Raw genomic sequence first — 20000 nt, 5'->3', positions numbered from 1 at the left:
CACCCACCTCGGGGTCACAGGTCACTAACTCCGTGACTTCACAGTCGGTCTCCGTCACCGCGGCAACGGGAGGAGGTGGGAGTGGTTACGTCATCCAGGGCGGATACGTATTGGGAGGTGGGGACTACTCCAGTCACAACACCAGGGCAGCCCCCGCCACAGTGAGTAGGGGGTGGTGTGTGTGTGTGTGAATAGTAACACCACTACTGTTTGTTGATTTGGACAAATCCCTCTAGTCTTCAGCTGTCTCCCCCCTCCAGGTACAGTGGCTGCTGGATAACTACGAGGGGGCAGAGGGGGTCAGCCTGCCGCGCTGTACCCTCTACTGCCACTACCTCTTACACTGTCAGGATCACAAGCTGGAACCTGTCAACGCTGCCTCCTTCGGCAAACTCATCAGATCTGTCTTCATGGGGCTGAGGACCAGACGCCTGGGCACACGGTATGTACACTACACACATCTATATAACACACGGTATGTACACTATACACACATCTATATAACACACGGTATGTACACTATACACATCTATATAACACACGGTATGTACACTACACACATCTATATAACACACGGTATGTACACTATACACACATCTATATAACACATCTATATAACACACGGTATGTACACTATACACACATCTATATAACACACGGTATGTACACTACACACACATCTATATAACACATCTATATAACACACGGTATGTACACTATACACACATCTATATAACACACGGTATGTACACTATACACATCTATATAACACACGGTATGTACACTATGCACACATCTATATAACACACGGTATGTACACTATACACATCTATATAACACACGGTATGTACACTACACACATCTATATAACACACGGTATGTACACTATACACACATCTATATAACACATCTATATAACACACGGTATGTACACTATACACACATCTATATAACACACGGTATGTACACTACACACACATCTATATAACACATCTATATAACACACGGTATGTACACTATACACACATCTATATAACACACGGTATGTACACTATACACATCTATATAACACACGGTATGTACACTATGCACACATCTATATAACACACGGTATGTACACTACACACATCTATATAACACACGGTATGTACACTACACACATCTATATAACACACGGTATGTACACTATACACACATCTATATAACACACGGTATGTACACTATACACATCTATATAACACACGGTATGTACACTACACACATCTATATAACACACGGTATGTACACTATACACACATCTATATAACACATCTATATAACACACGGTATGTACACTATACACATCTATATAACACACGGTATGTACACTACACACATCTATATAACACACGGTATGTACACTATACACACATCTATATAACACACAGTATGTACACTATACACACATCTATATAACACACATCTATATAACACACGGTATGTACACTATACACACATCTATATAACACACGGTATGTACACTGTACACACATCTATATAACACATCTATATAACACACGGTATGTACACTATACACACATCTATATAACACACGGTATGTACACTACACACACATCTATATAACACATCTATATAACACACGGTATGTACACTATACACACATCTATATAACACACGGTATGTACACTATACACATCTATATAACACACGGTATGTACACTATGCACACATCTATATAACACACGGTATGTACACTACACACATCTATATAACACACGGTATGTACACTACACACATCTATATAACACACGGTATGTACACTATACACACATCTATATAACACACGGTATGTACACTATACACACATCTATATAACACACGGTATGTACACTACACACATCTATATAACACACGGTATGTACACTATACACACATCTATATAACACACAGTATGTACACTATACACACATCTATATAACACACATCTATATAACACACGGTATGTACACTATACACACATCTATATAACACACGGTATGTACACTGTACACACATCTATATAACACACGGTATGTACACTATACACATCTATATAACACACGGTATGTACACTACACACATCTATATAACACACGGTATGTACACTACACACATCTATATAACACACGGTATGTACACTACACACATCTATATAACACACGGTATGTACACTACACACATCTATATAACACACGGTATGTACACTACACACATCTATATAACACACGGTATGTACACTACACACATCTATATAACACACGGTATGTACACTATACACACATCTATATAACACACGGTATGTACACTATACACACATCTATATAACACACGGTATGTACACTATACACACATCTATATAACACACGGTATGTACACTATACACACATCTATATAACACACGGTATGTACACTATACACACATCTATATAACACACGGTATGTACAATATACACACATCTATATAACACACGGTATGTACAATATACACACATCTATATAACACACGGTATGTACACTATACACACATCTATATAACACACATCTATATAACACACGGTATGTACACTATACACACATCTATATAACACACGGTATGTACACTATACACACATCTATATAACACACGGTATGTACACTATACACATCTATATAACACACGGTATGTACACTATACACACATCTATATAACACACGGTATGTACACTATACACACATCTATATAACACACATCTATATAACACACGGTATGTACACTATACACACATCTATATAACACACATCTATATAACACACGGTATGTACACTATACACACATCTATATAACACACATGTCTACATAACACACACGTCTACATAACACACACGTCTACATAACACACACGTCTACATAACACACACGTCTACATAACACACACGTCTACATAACACACACGTCTACATAACACACACGTCTACATAACACACACGTCTACATAACACACACGTCTACAGTTGAAGTTAGAAGTTTACATACACCTTAGTCAAATACATTTAAACTCAGTTTTTTCACAATTCCTGACATTTAACCCTAGTAAGGAATTCCCTGTTTTAGGTCAGTTAGGATCACCACTTTATTTTATGAATGTGAAATGGCAGAATAATAGTAGAGAGAATTATTTATTTAAGCTTTTATTTCTTTCATCACATTCCCAGTGGGTCAGAAGTTTACATACACTCAAGTAGTATTTGGCAGCATTGCCTTTAAATTGTTTAACTTGGGTCAAACATTTCAGGTAGCCTCCCACAATAAGTTGTGTGAATTTTGGCCCATTCCTCCTGACAGAGCTGGTGTAACTGTGAAAAGGTGAAATAACATTTTTAGACATTTGTGGAGTGGTTGAAAAAAGTGTTTTAATGACTCCAACCTAAGTCCGACTTCAACTGTATATAACACACCGGTTCCGTAGCGGCAGCGGCAGCTCCGGTAAATGTCATGTAATAATCAGATGCCTGTGTGTCTCAGAGGGAACTCAAAGTACCACTACTATGGTCTCCGTATCAAGGCCACCTCCTCTCTGCTCCGTCTGATAGACGACCAGCAGCACCTCGCCTTGAGACAGCAACCCTTCTCTCAGAAACACAGGTAGGGGGGTGTCTCTCTCTTCCTGTCTCTCTCTCTCTCTCTCTCTTCTTGTCTCTCTCTCTCTTCCTCTCTCTCTCTCTTCCTGTCTTCCTCTCTCTGTCTTCCTCTCTCTCTCTCTTCCTGTCTTCCTCTCTCTCTCTCTTCCTGTCTTCCTCTCTCTCTCTTCCTGTCTTCCTCTCTCTCTCTCTTCCTGTCTCTCTCCCTCTTCCTGTCTTCCTGTCTTCCTCTCTCTCTCTCCCCGTCTCCCTCTCCCTCTTCCCGTCTCTCTCTCTCTCTCTCTCTCTCTTCCTGTCTCCCTCTCTCTTCCTGTCTCACTCTCTCTCTCTCTTCCTGTCTTCATGTCTCACTCTCTCTCTCTCTCTCTCTCTCTCTCTCTCTCCTGTCTCCCTCTCTCTCTCTCTTCCCGTCTCTCTCTCTCTCTCTCTCTCTCTCTTCCTGTCTCTGTCTCTTTCCTGTCTCTTCCTGTCTCTCTCTCTCTTTTGACAACTGTTCTGTCCAATAGGGTAAAGCCGGTTCTGAAGGTGGAGGGCATGTCCAATGGGGTGTCTCTGGGGGCGGGGCAGCAGCAGGGGGCGGGGCTCAGTGACATCTCAGCTCAAGTGCAACAATACCAGCAGTTCCTGGGTGAGTGGACAAGGACTAGGTACACACACACACACACACACACACACACACACACACACACACACACACACACACACACACACAGAGGAGCGGAATAGCTCGAGAGCTGTCTAAAAGATGGTGCTGGGGTGAAAGGTGCTGGGGTGAAAGGTGCTGGGGTGAAAGGTGCTGGGGTGAAAGGTGCTGGGGTGAAGGGTGCTGGGGTGAAAGGTGCTGGGGTGAAGGGTGCTGGGGTGAAGGGTGCTGGGGTGAAGGGTGCTGGGGTGGAGGGTGCTGGGGTGAAGGGTGCTGGGGTGAAAGGTGCTGGGGTTCAGTCAACGCAGGCAGGCTGTCAGCAAATCACAAACCACTTTGCACTAGAATTGTTTGAAACCTGAATGTTTTACTTTACTTCAAACAAAGAGACATGTCTTGCCTTTCTTCAAAGTAGCCTTGTCAAAATGAATCTATAGAAATGTGGAGGCAATTATTTTATAAGGACTCCCTGATGCCGTTAACCTGCATTTCTCTCCTGTTCTGTTGATTTTCACACCAATTTTCTTCTGTTGCCCAGAAGTCAAAGCCACCATCCTAGTCGTATTGTCATCCCGTCCTAGTCGTATTGTCATCCCGTCCTAGTCGTATTGTCATCCCGTCGTATTGTCATCCCGTCCTAGTCGTATTGTCATCCCGTCCTAGTCGTATTGTCATCCCGTCCTAGTCGTATTATCATCCCGTCCTAGTCGTATTGTCATCCCGTCCTAGTCGTATTATCATCCCGTCGTATTATCATCCCGTCCTAGTCGTATTGTCATCCCGTCCTAGTCGTATTATCATCCCGTCCTAGTCGTATTGTCATCCCGTCCTAGTCGTATTATCATCCCGTCGTATTATCATCCGTCCTAGTCGTATTATCATCCCGTCCTAGTCGTATTGTCATCCCGTCCTAGTCGTATTGTCATCCCGTCCTAGTCGTATTATCATCCCGTCCTAGTCGTATTATCATCCCGTCCTAGTCGTATTGTCATCCCGTCCTAGTCGTATTGTCATCCCGTCCTAGTCGTATTGTCATCCCGTCCTAGTCGTATTATCATCCCGTCCTAGTCGTATTATCATCCCGTCCTAGTCGTATTGTCATCCCGTCCTAGTCGTATTGTCATCCCGTCCTAGTCGTATTATCATCCCGTCCTAGTCGTATTGTCATCCCGTCCTAGTCGTATTATCATCCCGTCCTAGTCGTATTATCATCCCGTCCTAGTCGTATTGTCATCCCGTCCTAGTCGTATTATCATCCCGTCCTAGTCGTATTATCATCCCGTCGTATTGTCATCCCGTCCTAGTCGTATTGTCATCCCGTCCTAGTCGTATTGTCATCCCGTCCTAGTCGTATTATCATCCCGTCCTAGTCGTATCGTCATCCCGTCCTAGTCGTATTATCATCCCGTCCTAGTCGTATTGTCATCCCGTCCTAGTCGTATTATCATCCCGTCCTAGTCGTATTGTCATCCCGTCCTAGTCGTATTGTCATCCCGTCCTAGTCGTATTATCATCCCGTCCTAGTCGTATTGTCATCCCGTCCTAGTCGTATTATCATCCCGTCCTAGTCGTATTATCATCCCGTCGTATTATCATCCCGTCCTAGTCGTATTATCATCCCGTCCTAGTCGTATTATCATCCATCCCGTCGTATTATCATCCATCGTAGTCGTATTATCATCCATCGTAGTCGTATTATCATCCATCCTAGTCGTATTATCATCCATCCTAGTCGTATTATCATCCCGTCCTAGTCGTATCGTCATCCCGTCCTAGTCGTATCGTCATCCCGTCCTAGTCGTATCGTCATCCCGTCCTAGTCGTATCGTCATCCCGTCCTAGTCGTATCGTCATCCCGTCCTAGTCGTATTATCATCCCGTCCTAGTCGTATTATCATCCCGTCCTAGTCGTATTATCATCCCGTCCTAGTCGTATTATCATCCCGTCCTAGTCGTATTGTCATCCCGTCCTAGTCGTATTATCATCCCGTCCTAGTCGTATTATCATCCCGTCCTAGTCGTATTATCATCCCGTCGTATTATCATCCCGTCCTAGTCGTATTGTCATCCCGTCCTAGTCGTATTATCATCCCGTCCTAGTCGTATTGTCATCCCGTCCTAGTCGTATTGTCATCCCGTCCTAGTCGTATTGTCATCCCGTCCTAGTCGTATTATCATCCCGTCCTAGTCGTATTGTCATCCCGTCCTAGTCGTATTGTCATCCCGTCCTAGTCGTATTGTCATCCCGTCCTAGTCGTATTGTCATCCCGTCCTAGTCGTATTGTCATCCCGTCCTAGTCGTATTGTCATCCCGTCCTAGTCGTATTGTCATCCCGTCCTAGTCGTATTGTCATCCCGTCCCCAGTCGTATTGTCATCCCGTCCTAGTCGTATCATCCCGTCATCCCGTCCTAGTCGTATTGTCATCCCGTCCTAGTCGTATTGTCATCCCGTCCTAGTCGTATTGTCATCCCGTCCTAGTCGTATTGTCATCCCGTCCTAGTCGTATTATCATCCCGTCCTAGTCGTATTATCATCCCGTCGTATTGTCATCCCGTCCTAGTCGTATTGTCATCCTAGTTGCTATGAGATTTCTCCTCCTAGTTCCGTTTGTTGACCGGTTAAAGAGGGTCGGGTCGGTTAGTCGGCAGAAGAATTTACCGAAATGTGCATCACACGCAGACACACGCACGCACACACACACACACACACACACACACACACACACACACACACACACACACACACACACACACATCTAGTAACAAGAATGTCTCCGTATGTAAATAATGGCATAAACAATGCTAGGAAACATACTGAACCAATGTGAAGCACACAGATCAACACATTGTAAATCATCAACATGTAATTCCACACATAATAACACAGCAATGTCACCGTTGTTGTTGTCCAGACGCGTCGCGGGCGCTGCCTGAGTTCCCAGAGTTGGATCTGCAGGACAGACCTCTTCCTGATGGGATCGTTCCAGAACACATCGCAGCCTTCCAACAGCTCTACAGGGAACACTGTGAGGTAAACAGTCTACTACGCACTGCTGGCTTGTGGCAGTCTTGTGGCAGTCTTGTGAAGTGTTGTGGCAGTCTTGTGGCAGTCTTGTGGCAGTCTTGTGGCAGTCTTGTGAAGTGTTGTGGCAGTCTTGTGGCAGTCTTGTGGCAGTCTTATGCCTATTATTTAGGGCTATGTCTGTCTTGATTCCACTAACGATAACGATGATGAGTTGAGATGTAGAATCAGGTGTTTTTTAGGTCCAGGACCAGGGTTGGGAAATGGTGTGTTAGTCTATTGTAGTGTAATGAAAATGTATGACAATCTTGTGTAGTGTTTATGTCTGTCTTATGTAGTGCTTTGTCAGTCGAATGTAGTGCTATCTCTGTCTAATGTAGTGCAATCTCTGTCTAATGTAGTGCAATCTCTGTCTAATGTAGTGCAATCTCTGTCTAATGTAGTGCTATGTCTGTCTAATGTAGTGCTATGTCTGTCTAATGTAGTGCTATGTCTGTCTAATGTAGTGCTATGTCTGTCTAATGTAGTGCTATGTCTGTCTAATGTAGTGCTATGTCTGTCTAATGTAGTGCTATGTCTGTCTTAATGTAGTGCTATCTCTGTCTTAATGTAGTGCTTTGTCAGTCTAATGTAGTGCTATCTCTGTCTAATGTAGTGCTATCTCTGTCTAATGTAGTGCTATCTCTGTCTAATGTAGTGCTATGACTTTCTATCTTTCATGTCTGTTAAAATACTATGTCAGACAAATGTAGTGTTTTATCATTCTTACGTAGTGTGATGTCAGTCTAATGTAGTGTAATGTCAGACAAATGTAGTGTTTTATCATTCATAGTGCTATGTCATGTCTACAGGTGTGATGTCAGTCTAATGTAGTGTAATGTCAGACAAATGTAGTGTTTTATCATTCATAGTGCTATGTCATGTCTGTGCAGGCCATTCTGGATGTGATGGTGAACCTGCAGTTCACTCTGGTGGAGACGCTGTGGAAAACCTTCTGGAGGTTCAGCGAGAGCATCGACGCAGACACACTCAGCGTGTGAGTGAAACACACACGTTCTACATGTCACACATTATAGCACACACAATCTAACAAAGTGTGTGTGTGTGCCTCCAGTCATGGTGAGTCAGAGGAGCGTCTACCTAAGTGGTACCTGGTGGTGCTGTGTAAGTACCAGCCGGTTGTTCACTGGACCAGAGACTGTGACAACACACTGTACCAGACCCTGGTGGAGATCCTCATCCCGGACGTATTACGCCCCATCCCCAGTGAGTCATGACCTTAGAGCTGCACTACATGACCTTAGAGCTGCACAACATGACCTCAGAGCTGCACAACATGACCTCAGAGCTGCACAACATGACCTTAGAGCTGCACTACATGACCTTAGAGCTGCACAACATGACCTTAGAGCTGCACTACATGACCTTAGAGCTGCACAACATGACCTTAGAGCTGCACAACATGACCTTAGAGCTGCACAACATGACCTTAGAGCTACATAACATTAGAGCTGCACAACATGACCTTAGAGCTGCACAACATGACCTTAGAGCTGCACAACATGACCTTAGAGCTGCACAACATGACCTTAGAGCTACATAACATTAGAGCTGCACAACATGACCTTAGAGCTGCACAACATGACCTCAGAGCTGCACTACATGACCTTAGAGCTGCACAACATGCCATTAGAGCTGCACAACATGCCATTAGAGCTGCACAACATGCCATTAGAGCTGCACAACATGACCTTAGAGCTGCACAACATGACCTTAGGGCTGCACGACATGACCTTAGGGCTACATAACATTAGAGCTGCACAACATGACCTTAGAGCTGCACAACATGACCTTAGAGCTGCACAACATGCCGTTAGAGCTACATGCCATTAGATCTACACAACATGCCATTAGATCTACACAACATGCCGTTAGAGCTACACAACATGACCTTAGAGCTGCACAACATGACCTTAGAGCTGCACAACATGACCTTAGAGCTGCACAACATGACCTCAGAGCTGCACAACATGACCTCAGAGCTGCACAACATGACCTCAGAGCTGCACAACATGACCTCAGAGCTGCACAACATGACCTTAGAGCTGCACAACATGACCTTAGAGCTGCACAACATGACCTTAGGGCTGCACAACATGACCTTAGGGCTACATAACATTAGAGCTGCACAACATGACCTTAGGGCTACATAACATTAGAGCTGCACAACATGACCTTAGAGCTGCACAACATGCCGTTAGAGCTACATGCCATTAGATCTACACAACATGCCATTAGATCTACACAACATGCCGTTAGAGCTACACAACATGACCTTAGAGCTGCACAACATGACCTTAGAGCTGCACAACATGACCTTAGAGCTGCACAACATGACCTTAGAGCTGCACAACATGACCTTAGAGCTGCACTACATGACCTTAGAGCTGCACAACATGACCTTAGAGCTGCACAACATGACCTTAGAGCTGCACAACATGACCTTAGAGCTGCACAACATGACCTTAGAGCTGCACAACATGACCTTAGAGCTGCACAACATGACCTTAGAGCTGCACAACATGACCTTAGAGCTGCATAACATTAGAGCTGCACAACATGACCTTAGAGCTGCACAACATGACCTCAGAGCTGCACAACATGACCTTAGAGCTGCACATGACCTTAGAGCTGCACAACATGACCTTAGAGCTGCACAACATGACCTTAGAGCTGCACAACATGACCTTAGAGCTGCACAACATGACCTTAGAGCTGCACAACATGACCTTAGAGCTACATAACATTAGAGCTGCACAACATGACCTCAGAGCTGCACAACATGACCTCAGAGCTGCACAACATGACCTCAGAGCTGCACAACATGACCTCAGAGCTACACAACATGACCTTAGAGCTGCACAACATGACCTTAGAGCTGCACAACATGACCTTAGAGCTGCACAACATGACCTTAGAGCTGCACAACATGACCTTAGAGCTGCACAACATGACCTTAGAGCTGCACAACATGACCTCAGAGCTGCACAACATGACCTTAGAGTTGCACAACATGACCTTAGAGCTACATAACATTAGAGCTGCACAACATGACCTTAGAGCTGCACTACATGACCTTAGAGCTGCACAACATGACCTCAGAGCTGCACAACATGACCTCAGAGCTGCACAACATGACCTTAGAGTTGCACAACATGACCTTAGAGCTGCACAACATGACCTTAGAGCTGCACAACATGACCTTAGAGCTGCACAACATGACCTTAGAGCTGCACAACATGACCTTAGAGCTGCACAACATGACCTCAGAGCTGCACAACATGACCTTAGAGCTGCACTACATGACCTTAGAGCTACATAACATTAGAGCTGCACAACATGACCTTAGAGCTGCACAACATGACCTCAGAGCTGCACAACATGACCTCAGAGCTGCACAACATGACCTCAGAGCTGCACAACATGACCTCAGAGCTGCACAACATGACCTTAGAGTTGCACAACATGACCTTAGAGCTACATAACATTAGAGCTGCACAACATGACCTTAGAGCTGCACTACATGACCTTAGAGCTGCACAACATGACCTTAGAGCTGCACAACATGACCTTAGAGCTGCACTACATGACCTTAGAGCTGCACTACATGACCTTAGAGCTGCACAACATGACCTTAGAGCTGCACAACATGACCTTAGAGCTGCACAACATGACCTTAGAGCTGCACAACATGACCTTAGAGCTGCACAACATGACCTTAGAGCTACATAACATTAGAGCTGCACAACATGACCTTAGAGCTGCACAACATGACCTCAGAGCTGCACTACATGACCTTAGAGCTGCACAACATGCCATTAGAGCTGCACAACATGCCATTAGAGCTGCACAACATGCCATTAGAGCTGCACAACATGCCATTAGAGCTGCACAACATGCCGTTAGGGCTACACAACATGACATTAGATCTACACAACATGACATATAAGACATATGACGAGCTACGTTTCTCTCTCCTTTCCCTCCCTCTCTGTCTCCATCTCTCTCTCTCTGTCAGGTGCCTTAACTCAAGCCATCCGTAACTTTGCCAAGAGTCTAGAGAGCTGGCTGACAAGCGCCATGATGAACATACCAGAGGAGATGGTCCGCATGAAGGTGTGATGTCTCACACACACACACACACACACACACACACACATACAAACACTCTTCCAGAAAACTACATTCCCTCTCCCCCGTCTCCCGTCTCTCCCTCCTCTCTCCCGTCTCTCCCTCCTCCCAGTCTCTCCCTCCTCCCCTCGTCTCCTCCTGTCTCCCCCTCCTCCTCCTGTCTCCCCCTCTTCCTCCTCTCTCCCTCCTTCCGTCTCCCCTCCTCTCTCCCATCTCCCCCTCCTCCTCCTCTCTCCCCCTCCTCCCCTCCTGTCTCCCTCTCCTCCCCTCCAGGTGATGTGTGCAGGAGCGTTTGCCCAGACGCTGCGTCGCTACACCAGTCTAAACCACCTGGCCCAGGCAGCCAGGGCCGTCCTCCAGAACACCGCCCAGATCAATCAGATGCTGAGTGACCTCAACAGAGTTGACTTCACTAACGTGCAGGTACATCTGTCTGGATACCTTCTAACCACTACCTCTCTCTCTGTCTGGATACCTTTTAACCACTACCTCTCTCTCTGTCTGGGTACCTTTTAACCACTACCTCTCTCTGTCTGGATACCTTTAAACCACTACCTCTCTCTCTGTCTGGATACCGTCTAACCACTACCTCTCTCTGTCTGGATACCTTCTAACCACTACCTCTCTCTCTGTCTGGGTACCTTTTAACCACTACCTCTCTCTCTCTCTGTCTGGATACCTTTAAACCACTACCTCTCTCTCTCTCTCTGTCTGGATACCTTCTAACCACTACCTCTCTCTCTGTCTGGATACCTTTAAACCACTACCCCTCTCTCTCTCTCTGTCTGGATACCTTTTAACCACTACCTCTCTCTCTCTCTGTCTGGATACCTTTAAACCACTACCTCTCTCTCTGTCTGGATACCTTTTAACCACTACCCCTCTCTCTGTCTGGATACCTTCTAACCACTACCTCTCTCTGTCTGGATACCTTTTAACCACTACCTCTCTCTCTCTCTGTCTGGATACCTTTAAACCACTACCTCTCTCTCTGTCTGGATACCTTTAACCACTACCCCTCTCTCTGTCTGGATACCTTTTAACCACTACCTCTCTCTCTCTCTGTCTGGATACCTTTAAACCACTACCTCTCTCTCTGTCTGGATACCTTTTAACCACTACCCCTCTCTCTGTCTGGATACCTTCTAACCACTACCTCTCTCTGTCTGGATACCTTTTAACCACTACCTCTCTCTCTCTCTGTCTGGATACCTTCTAACCACTACCTCTCTCTCTGTCTGTCTGGATACCTTTTAACCACTACCTCTCTCTCTGTCTGTCTGGATACCTTTTAACCACTACCTCTCTCTCTGTCTGTCTGGATACCTTTTAACCACTACCTCTCTCTCTGTCTGGATACCTTCTAACCACTACCTCTCTCTGTCTGGATACCTTCTAACCACTACCTCTCTCTGTCTGGATACCTTTTAACCACTACCTCTCTCTCTCTCTGTCTGGATACCTTCTAACCACTACCTCTCTCTCTCTCTCTCTGTCTGGATACCTTTTAACCACTACCTCTCTCTCTGTCTGTCTGGATACCTTTTAACCACTACCTCTCTCTCTCTCTCTGTCTGGATACCTTCTAACCACTACCCCTCTCTCTCTCTCTCTCTGTCTGGATACCTTTAAACCACTACCTCTCTCTCTCTCTCTCTCTCTCTGTCTGGATACCTTTAAACCACTACCTCTCTCTCTCTCTCTGTCTGGATACCTTTAAACCACTACCTCTCTCTCTCTCTCTGTCTGGATACCTTTAAACCACTACCTCTCTCTCTCTCTCTGTCTGGATACCTTTAAACCACTACCTCTCTCTCTGTCTGTCTGGATACCTTTTAACCACTACCTCTCTCTCTGTCTGTCTGGATACCTTTTAACCACTACCTCTCTCTCTGTCTGGATACCTTCTAACCACTACCTATCTCTGTCTGGATACCTTCTAACCACTACCTCTCTCTGTCTGGATACCTTTTAACCACTACCTCTCTCTCTCTCTGTCTGGATACCTTCTAACCACTACCTCTCTCTCTCTCTCTGTCTGGATACCTTTTAACCACTACCTCTCTCTCTGTCTGTCTGGATACCTTTTAACCACTACCTCTCTCTCTCTCTGTCTGGATACCTTCTAACCACTACCCCTCTCTCTCTCTCTGTCTGGATACCTTTAAACCACTACCTCTCTCTCTCTCTCTCTGTCTGGATACCTTTAAACCACTACCTCTCTCTCTCTCTCTCTCTGTCTGGATACCTTTAAACCACTACCTCTCTCTCTCTCTCTGTCTGGATACCTTTAAACCACTACCCCTCTCTCTCTCTCTCTCTCTCTGTCTGGATACCTTTAAACCACTACCTCTCTCTGTCTGTCTGGATACCTTTTAACCACTACCTCTCTCTCTCTCTCTCTCTGTCTGGATACCTTTAAACCACTACCTCTCTCTCTCTCTCTCTCTCCCCCCCCCCTCTGTAGGAACAGGCGTCGTGGTTGTGAGGATGGTGTGATCCTATACTGCTGTCTCTCTCTCTCCCCTGTAGGAACAGGCGTCGTGGTTGTGAGGATGGTGTGATCCTATACTGCTGTCTCTCTCTCTCCCCTGTAGGAACAGGCGTCGTGGTTGTGAGGATGGTGTGATCCTATACTCCTGTCTCTCTCTCCCCCCTGTAGGAACAGGCGTCGTGGGTGTGTGGTTGTGAGGATGGTGTGATCCAGAGGTTGGAGCAGGACTTCAAGCAGACATTACAACAACATAACTCTCTGGAGCAGTGGGCTGCCTGGCTGGACGGCGTGGTCTCCCAGGTCCTAAAGCCCTACCCACACAGCCCTGCAGCCTTCCCTCAGGCTGCCAAGCTCTTCCTGCTGCGGTGGAGCTTCTACAGGTGAGAGAAGAGGATGTTTTGAAGTCAGAGAAAGTGAGCATCAATGGCTCTTTGATTTGAATGTTTCCCCTCCTCTTCTTGTCCCTCCCCCCCTTCAGTTCCATGGTGATTAGAGACCTGTCTCTCTCTACCCCCCCAGTTCCATGGTGATTAGAGACCTGTCTCTCTCTACCCCCCAGTTCCATGGTGATTAGAGACCTGTCTCTCTCTACCCCCCCAGTTCCATGGTGATTAGAGACCTGTCTCTCTCTACCCCCCCAGTTCCATGGTGATTAGAGACCTGTCTCTCTCTACCCCCCAGTTCCATGGTGATTAGAGACCTGTCGCTCTCTACCCCCCAGTTCCATGGTGATTAGAGACCTGTCTCTCTCTACCCCCCAGTTCCATGGTGATTAGAGACCTGTCTCTCTCTACCCCCCAGTTCCATGGTGATTAGAGACCTGTCTCTCTCTACCCCCCAGTTCCATGGTGATTAGAGACCTGTCTCTCTCTACCCCCCAGTTCCATGGTGATTCGAGACCTGTCTCTCTCTACCCCCCAGTTCCATGGTGATTAGAGACCTGTCTCTCTCTACCCCCCAGTTCCATGGTGATTAGAGACCTGTCTCTCTCTACCCCCCCCAGTTCCATGGTGATTAGAGACCTGTCTCTCTCTACCCCCAGTTCCATGGTGATTAGAGACCTGTCTCTCTCTACCCCCCAGTACCACGGTGATTAGAGACCTGTCTCTCTCTACCCCCCAGTTCCATGGTGATTAGAGACCTGTCTCTCTCTACCCCCCAGTTCCATGGTGATTCGAGACCTGTCTCTCTCTACCCCCTCCCCAGTCCATGGTGATTAGAGACCTGTCTCTCTCTACCCCCCAGTACCACGGCGATTAGAGACCTGTCTCTCTCTACCCCCCAGTTCCATGGTGATTAGAGACCTGTCTCTCTCTACCCCCCAGTTCCATGGTGATTAGAGACCTGTCTCTCTCTACCCCCCAGTTCCATGGTGATTAGAGACCTGTCTCCCCCCCCCAGTTCTATGTTGATTTGAGACCTGTCTCTCTCTACCCCCCCAGTTCCATGGTGTTTAGAGACCTGTCTCTCCCCCCCAGTTCCATGGTGATTAGAGACCTGTCTCTCTCTACCCCCCAGTTCCATGGTGATTAGAGACCTGTCTCTCCCCCCCAGTTCCATGGTGATTAGAGACCTGTCTCTCTCTACCCCCAGTTCCATGGTGATTAGAGACCTGTCTCCCCCCCCCAGTTCCATGGTGATTCGAGACCTGTCTCTCTCTACCCCCCCCAGTACCACGGTGATTCGAGACCTGTCTCTCTCTACCTCCCCAGTTCCATGGTGATTAGAGACCTGTCTCTCTACCCCCCCAGTTCCATGGTGATTCGAGACCTGTCTCTCTCTACCCCCCCAGTACCACGGTGATTCGAGACCTGTCTCTCTCTACCCCCCAGTACCACGGTGATTCGAGACCTGTCTCTCTCTACCCCCCCAGTTCCATGGTGATTCGAGACCTGTCTCTCTCTACCCCCCAGTACCACGGTGATTAGAGACCTGTCTCTTTCTACCCCCCCCCAGTTCCATGGTGATTAGAGACCTGTCTCTCTCTACCCCCCCAGTTCCATGGTGATTAGAGACTTGTCTCTCTACCCCCCAGTTCCATGGTGATTAGAGACCTGTCTCTCCCCCCCCCAGTTCCATGGTGATTAGAGACCTGTCTCTCTCTACCCCCAGTTCCATGGTGATTAGAGACCTGTCTCCCCCCCCCAGTTCCATGGTGATTAGAGACTTGTCTCTCTACCCCCCAGTTCCATGGTGATTAGAGACCTGTCTCCCCCCCCCCAGTACCACGGTGATTCGAGACCTGTCTCTCTCTACCCCCCTCCCCAGTTCCATGGTGATTAGAGACCTGTCTCTCTCCCCCAGTTCCATGGTGATGAGAGACCTGTCTCTCTCTACCCCCAGTTCCATGGTGATTCGAGACCTGTCTCTCTCTACCCCCCCAGTACCACGGTGATTCGAGACCTGTCTCTCTCTACCTCCCCAGTTCCATGGTGATTAGAGACCTGTCTCTCTCTACCCCCCCAGTTCCATGGTGATTCGAGACCTGTCTCTCTCTCCCCCCCAGTTCCATGGTGATTCGAGACCTGTTTCTCTCTACCTCCCCAGTTCCATGGTGATTAGAGACCTGTCTCCCCCCCCAGTTCCATGGTGATTAGAGACTTGTCTCTCTACCCCCCAGTACCACGGTGATTAGAGACCTGTCTCTCTCCCCCCCCAGTTCCATGGTGATGAGAGACCTGTCTCTCTCTACCCCCAGTTCCATGGTGATTCGAGACCTGTCTCTCTCTACCCCCCAGTACCACGGTGATTCGAGACCTGTCTCTCTCTACCTCCCCAGTTCCATGGTGATTAGAGACCTGTCTCTCTCTACCCCCAGTTCCATGGTGATTCGAGACCTGTCTCTCTCTCCCCCCCAGTACCACGGTGATTCGAGACCTGTCTCTCTCTACCCCCCAGTTCCATGGTGATTCGAGACCTGTCTCTCTCTACCCCCCAGTACCACGGTGATTAGAGACCTGTCTCTTTCTACCCCCCAGTTCCATGGTGATTAGAGACCTGTCTCTCTCTACCCCCCAGTTCCATGGTGATTAGAGACCTGTCTCTCTCTACCCCCCAGTTCCATGGTGATTAGAGACCTGTCTCTCCCTACCCCCCCCCAGTTCCATGGTGATTAGAGACCTGTCTCTCTCTACCCCCCAGTTCCATGGTGATTAGAGACCTGTCTCTCTCTACCCCCCAGTTCCATGGTGATTAGAGACCTGTCTCTCTCTACCCCCCAGTTCCATGGTGATTAGAGACCTGTCTCTCTCTACCCCCCAGTTCCATGGTGATTAGAGACCTGTCTCTCTCTACCCCCCAGTACCACGGTGATTAGAGACCTGTCTCTCTCTACCCCCCCCAGTTCCATGGTGATTAGAGACCTGTCTCTCTCTACCCCCCAGTTCCATGGTGATTCGAGACCTGTCTCTCTCTACCCCCCTCCCCAGTCCATGGTGATTAGAGACCTGTCTCTCTCTACCCCCCCAGTACCACGGTGATTAGAGACCTGTCTCTCTCTCCCCCCCAGTTCCATGGTGATTAGAGACCTGTCTCTCTCTACCCCCCAGTTCCATGGTGATTAGAGACCTGTCTCTCTCTACCCCCAGTTCCATGGTGATTAGAGACCTGTCTCCCCCCCCAGTTCCATGGTGATTAGAGACTTGTCTCTCTACCCCCCAGTTCCATGGTGATTAGAGACCTGTCTCTCCCCCCCCAGTTCCATGGTGGTGATTAGAGACCTGTCTCTCTCTACCCCCCAGTTCCATGGTGATTAGAGACCTGTCTCCCCCCCCAGTTCCATGGTGATTAGAGACTTGTCTCTCTACCCCCCAGTTCCATGGTGATTAGAGACCTGTCTCCCCCCCCCAGTACCACGGTGATTCGAGACCTGTCTCTCTCTACCCCCTCCCCAGTTCCATGGTGATTAGAGACCTGTCTCTCTCCCCCCAGTTCCATGGTGATTAGAGACCTGTCTCTCTCTACCCCCCAGTTCCATGGTGATTCGAGACCTGTCTCTCTCTACCCCCCCAGTACCACGGTGATTCGAGACCTGTCTCTCTCTACCTCCCCAGTTCCATGGTGATTAGAGACCTGTCTCTCTCTCCCCCCCCCCCCCCAGTTCCATGGTGATTCGAGACCTGTTTCTCTCTACCTCCCCAGTTCCATGGTGATTAGAGACCTGTCTCTCTCTACCCCCCAGTACCATGGTGATTAGAGACCTGTCTCCCCCCCCCCAGTTCCATGGTGATTAGAGACTTGTCTCTCTACCCCCCCAGTACCACGGTGATTCGAGACCTGTCTCTCTCCCCCCCAGTTCCATGGTGATTCGAGACCTGTCTCTCTCTACCCCCAGTACCACGGTGATTCGAGACCTGTCTCTCTCTACCTCCCCAGTTCCATGGTGATTAGAGACCTGTCTCTCTCTACCCCCCAGTTCCATGGTGATTCGAGACCTGTCTCTCTCTACCCCCCAGTACCACGGTGATTCGAGACCTGTCTCTCTCTACCCCCCAGTACCACGGTGATTCGAGACCTGTCTCTCTCTACCCCCCAGTTCCATGGTGATTCGAGACCTGTCTCTCTCTACCCCCCAGTACCACGGTGATTAGAGACCTGTCTCTTTCTACCCCCCAGTTCCATGGTGATTAGAGACCTGTCTCTCTCTACCCCCCAGTTCCATGGTGATTAGAGACCTGTCTCTCTCTACCCCCCCCAGTTCCATGGTGATTAGAGACCTGTCTCTCTCTATCCCCCAGTTCCATGGTGATTAGAGACCTGTCTCTCTCTACCCCCCAGTTCCATGGTGATTCGAGACCTGTCTCTCTCTACCCCCCAGTACCACGGTGATTCGAGACCTGTCTCTCTCTACCCCCCAGTACCACGGTGATTCGAGACCTGTCTCTCTCTACCCCCCAGTTCCATGGTGATTTGAGACCTGTCTCTCTCTACCCCCAGTACCACGGTGATTAGAGACCTGTCTCTCTCTACCCCCCCAGTTCCATGGTGATTCGAGACCTGTCTCTCTCTACCCCCCCAGTACCACGGTGATTCGAGACCTGTCTCTCTCTACCCCCCCAGTACCACGGTGATTCGAGACCTGTCTCTCTCTACCCCCCAGTTCCACGGTGATTCGAGACCTGTCTCTCTCTACCCCCAGTACCACGGTGATTAGAGACCTGTCTCTCTCTACCCCCCAGTTCCATGGTGATTAGAGACCTGTCTCTCTCTACCCCCCAGTTCCATGGTGATTAGAGACCTGTCTCTCTCTACCCCCCAGTTCCATGGTGATTAGAGACCTGTCTCTCTCCCCCCCCCCCCAGTTCCATGGTGATTCGAGACCTGTCTCTCTCTACCCCCAGTTCCATGGTGATTAGAGACCCGTCTCTCTCTACCCCCCAGTTCCATGGTGATTCGAGACCTGTCTCTCTCTCCCCCCAGTTCCATGGTGATTAGAGACCTGTCTCTCTCTACCCCCCAGTTCCATGGTGATTCGAGACCTGTCTCTCTCTCCCCCCCCAGTTCCATGGTGATTAGAGACCTGTCTCTCTCTACCCCCCCAGTACCATGGTGATTAGAGACCTGTCTCTCTCTACCTCCCCAGTTCCATGGTGATTAGAGACCTGTCTCTCTCTACCCCCCCAGTACCATGGTGATTAGAGACCTGTCTCTCTCTACCCCCCCAGTACCATGGTGATTAATTATATTCAATGCAATTCAATCTTTGAGGACTGCAACCATAGAAATACAATTTATTTACACTAATAATAAGCTATTGTCAACTTCCCGTCTATGCTTATCTTGCTCATTGCTCACTGTCAATTGCTGACTGTTATCCTATGAGTGCAACTATTATTGATTTCTCACAGAAAAATAATTTGGTTGCAAATGTACCTGGGGCAATGTGAATAATTGTTAGGCGACTCATTTTGAATCCACCGGTGGCAACTTGTGTGACCATAAAAGTCTGTGTGCGACTGGGCACAGTAAAATCATTTGGTTACTGACCTGCCCT

At 47.8% G+C, this 20000-nt stretch overlaps 1 protein-coding gene across 6 annotated transcripts in view; it reads left to right on the top strand.

The window, feature by feature from the left end:
* The window catches only part of LOC135530360 (MHC class II regulatory factor RFX1-like), a 35802-nt gene that overhangs the window by 10479 nt on the left and 5323 nt on the right, over positions 1 to 20000 (top strand). For 4 of the 6 annotated variants that reach the window (XM_064958691.1, XM_064958689.1, XM_064958687.1 and 1 more), the window contains exons 5-14: positions 1 to 161; positions 237 to 442; positions 3542 to 3661; positions 4164 to 4285; positions 7214 to 7332; positions 8256 to 8359; positions 8438 to 8589; positions 11402 to 11499; positions 11788 to 11937; positions 14177 to 14388. The exon at positions 1 to 161 is cut by the window's left edge and continues 83 nt beyond it. In XM_064958691.1, the coding sequence (XP_064814763.1) occupies positions 1 to 161; positions 237 to 442; positions 3542 to 3661; positions 4164 to 4285; positions 7214 to 7332; positions 8256 to 8359; positions 8438 to 8589; positions 11402 to 11499; positions 11788 to 11937; positions 14177 to 14388 (1444 nt within the window). The remainder of the gene's footprint in view (positions 162 to 236; positions 443 to 3541; positions 3662 to 4163; positions 4286 to 7213; positions 7333 to 8255; positions 8360 to 8437; positions 8590 to 11401; positions 11500 to 11787; positions 11938 to 14176; positions 14389 to 20000) is intronic. The other 2 variants (XM_064958690.1, XM_064958688.1) reach the window with 1 other exon arrangement.

Source organism: Oncorhynchus masou, unplaced genomic scaffold, assembly GCF_036934945.1.
Source record: "Oncorhynchus masou masou isolate Uvic2021 unplaced genomic scaffold, UVic_Omas_1.1 unplaced_scaffold_1324, whole genome shotgun sequence".
Classification (NCBI taxonomy): domain Eukaryota; kingdom Metazoa; phylum Chordata; class Actinopteri; order Salmoniformes; family Salmonidae; genus Oncorhynchus; species Oncorhynchus masou.
This window is presented reverse-complemented; position numbering and strand designations above follow the sequence as displayed.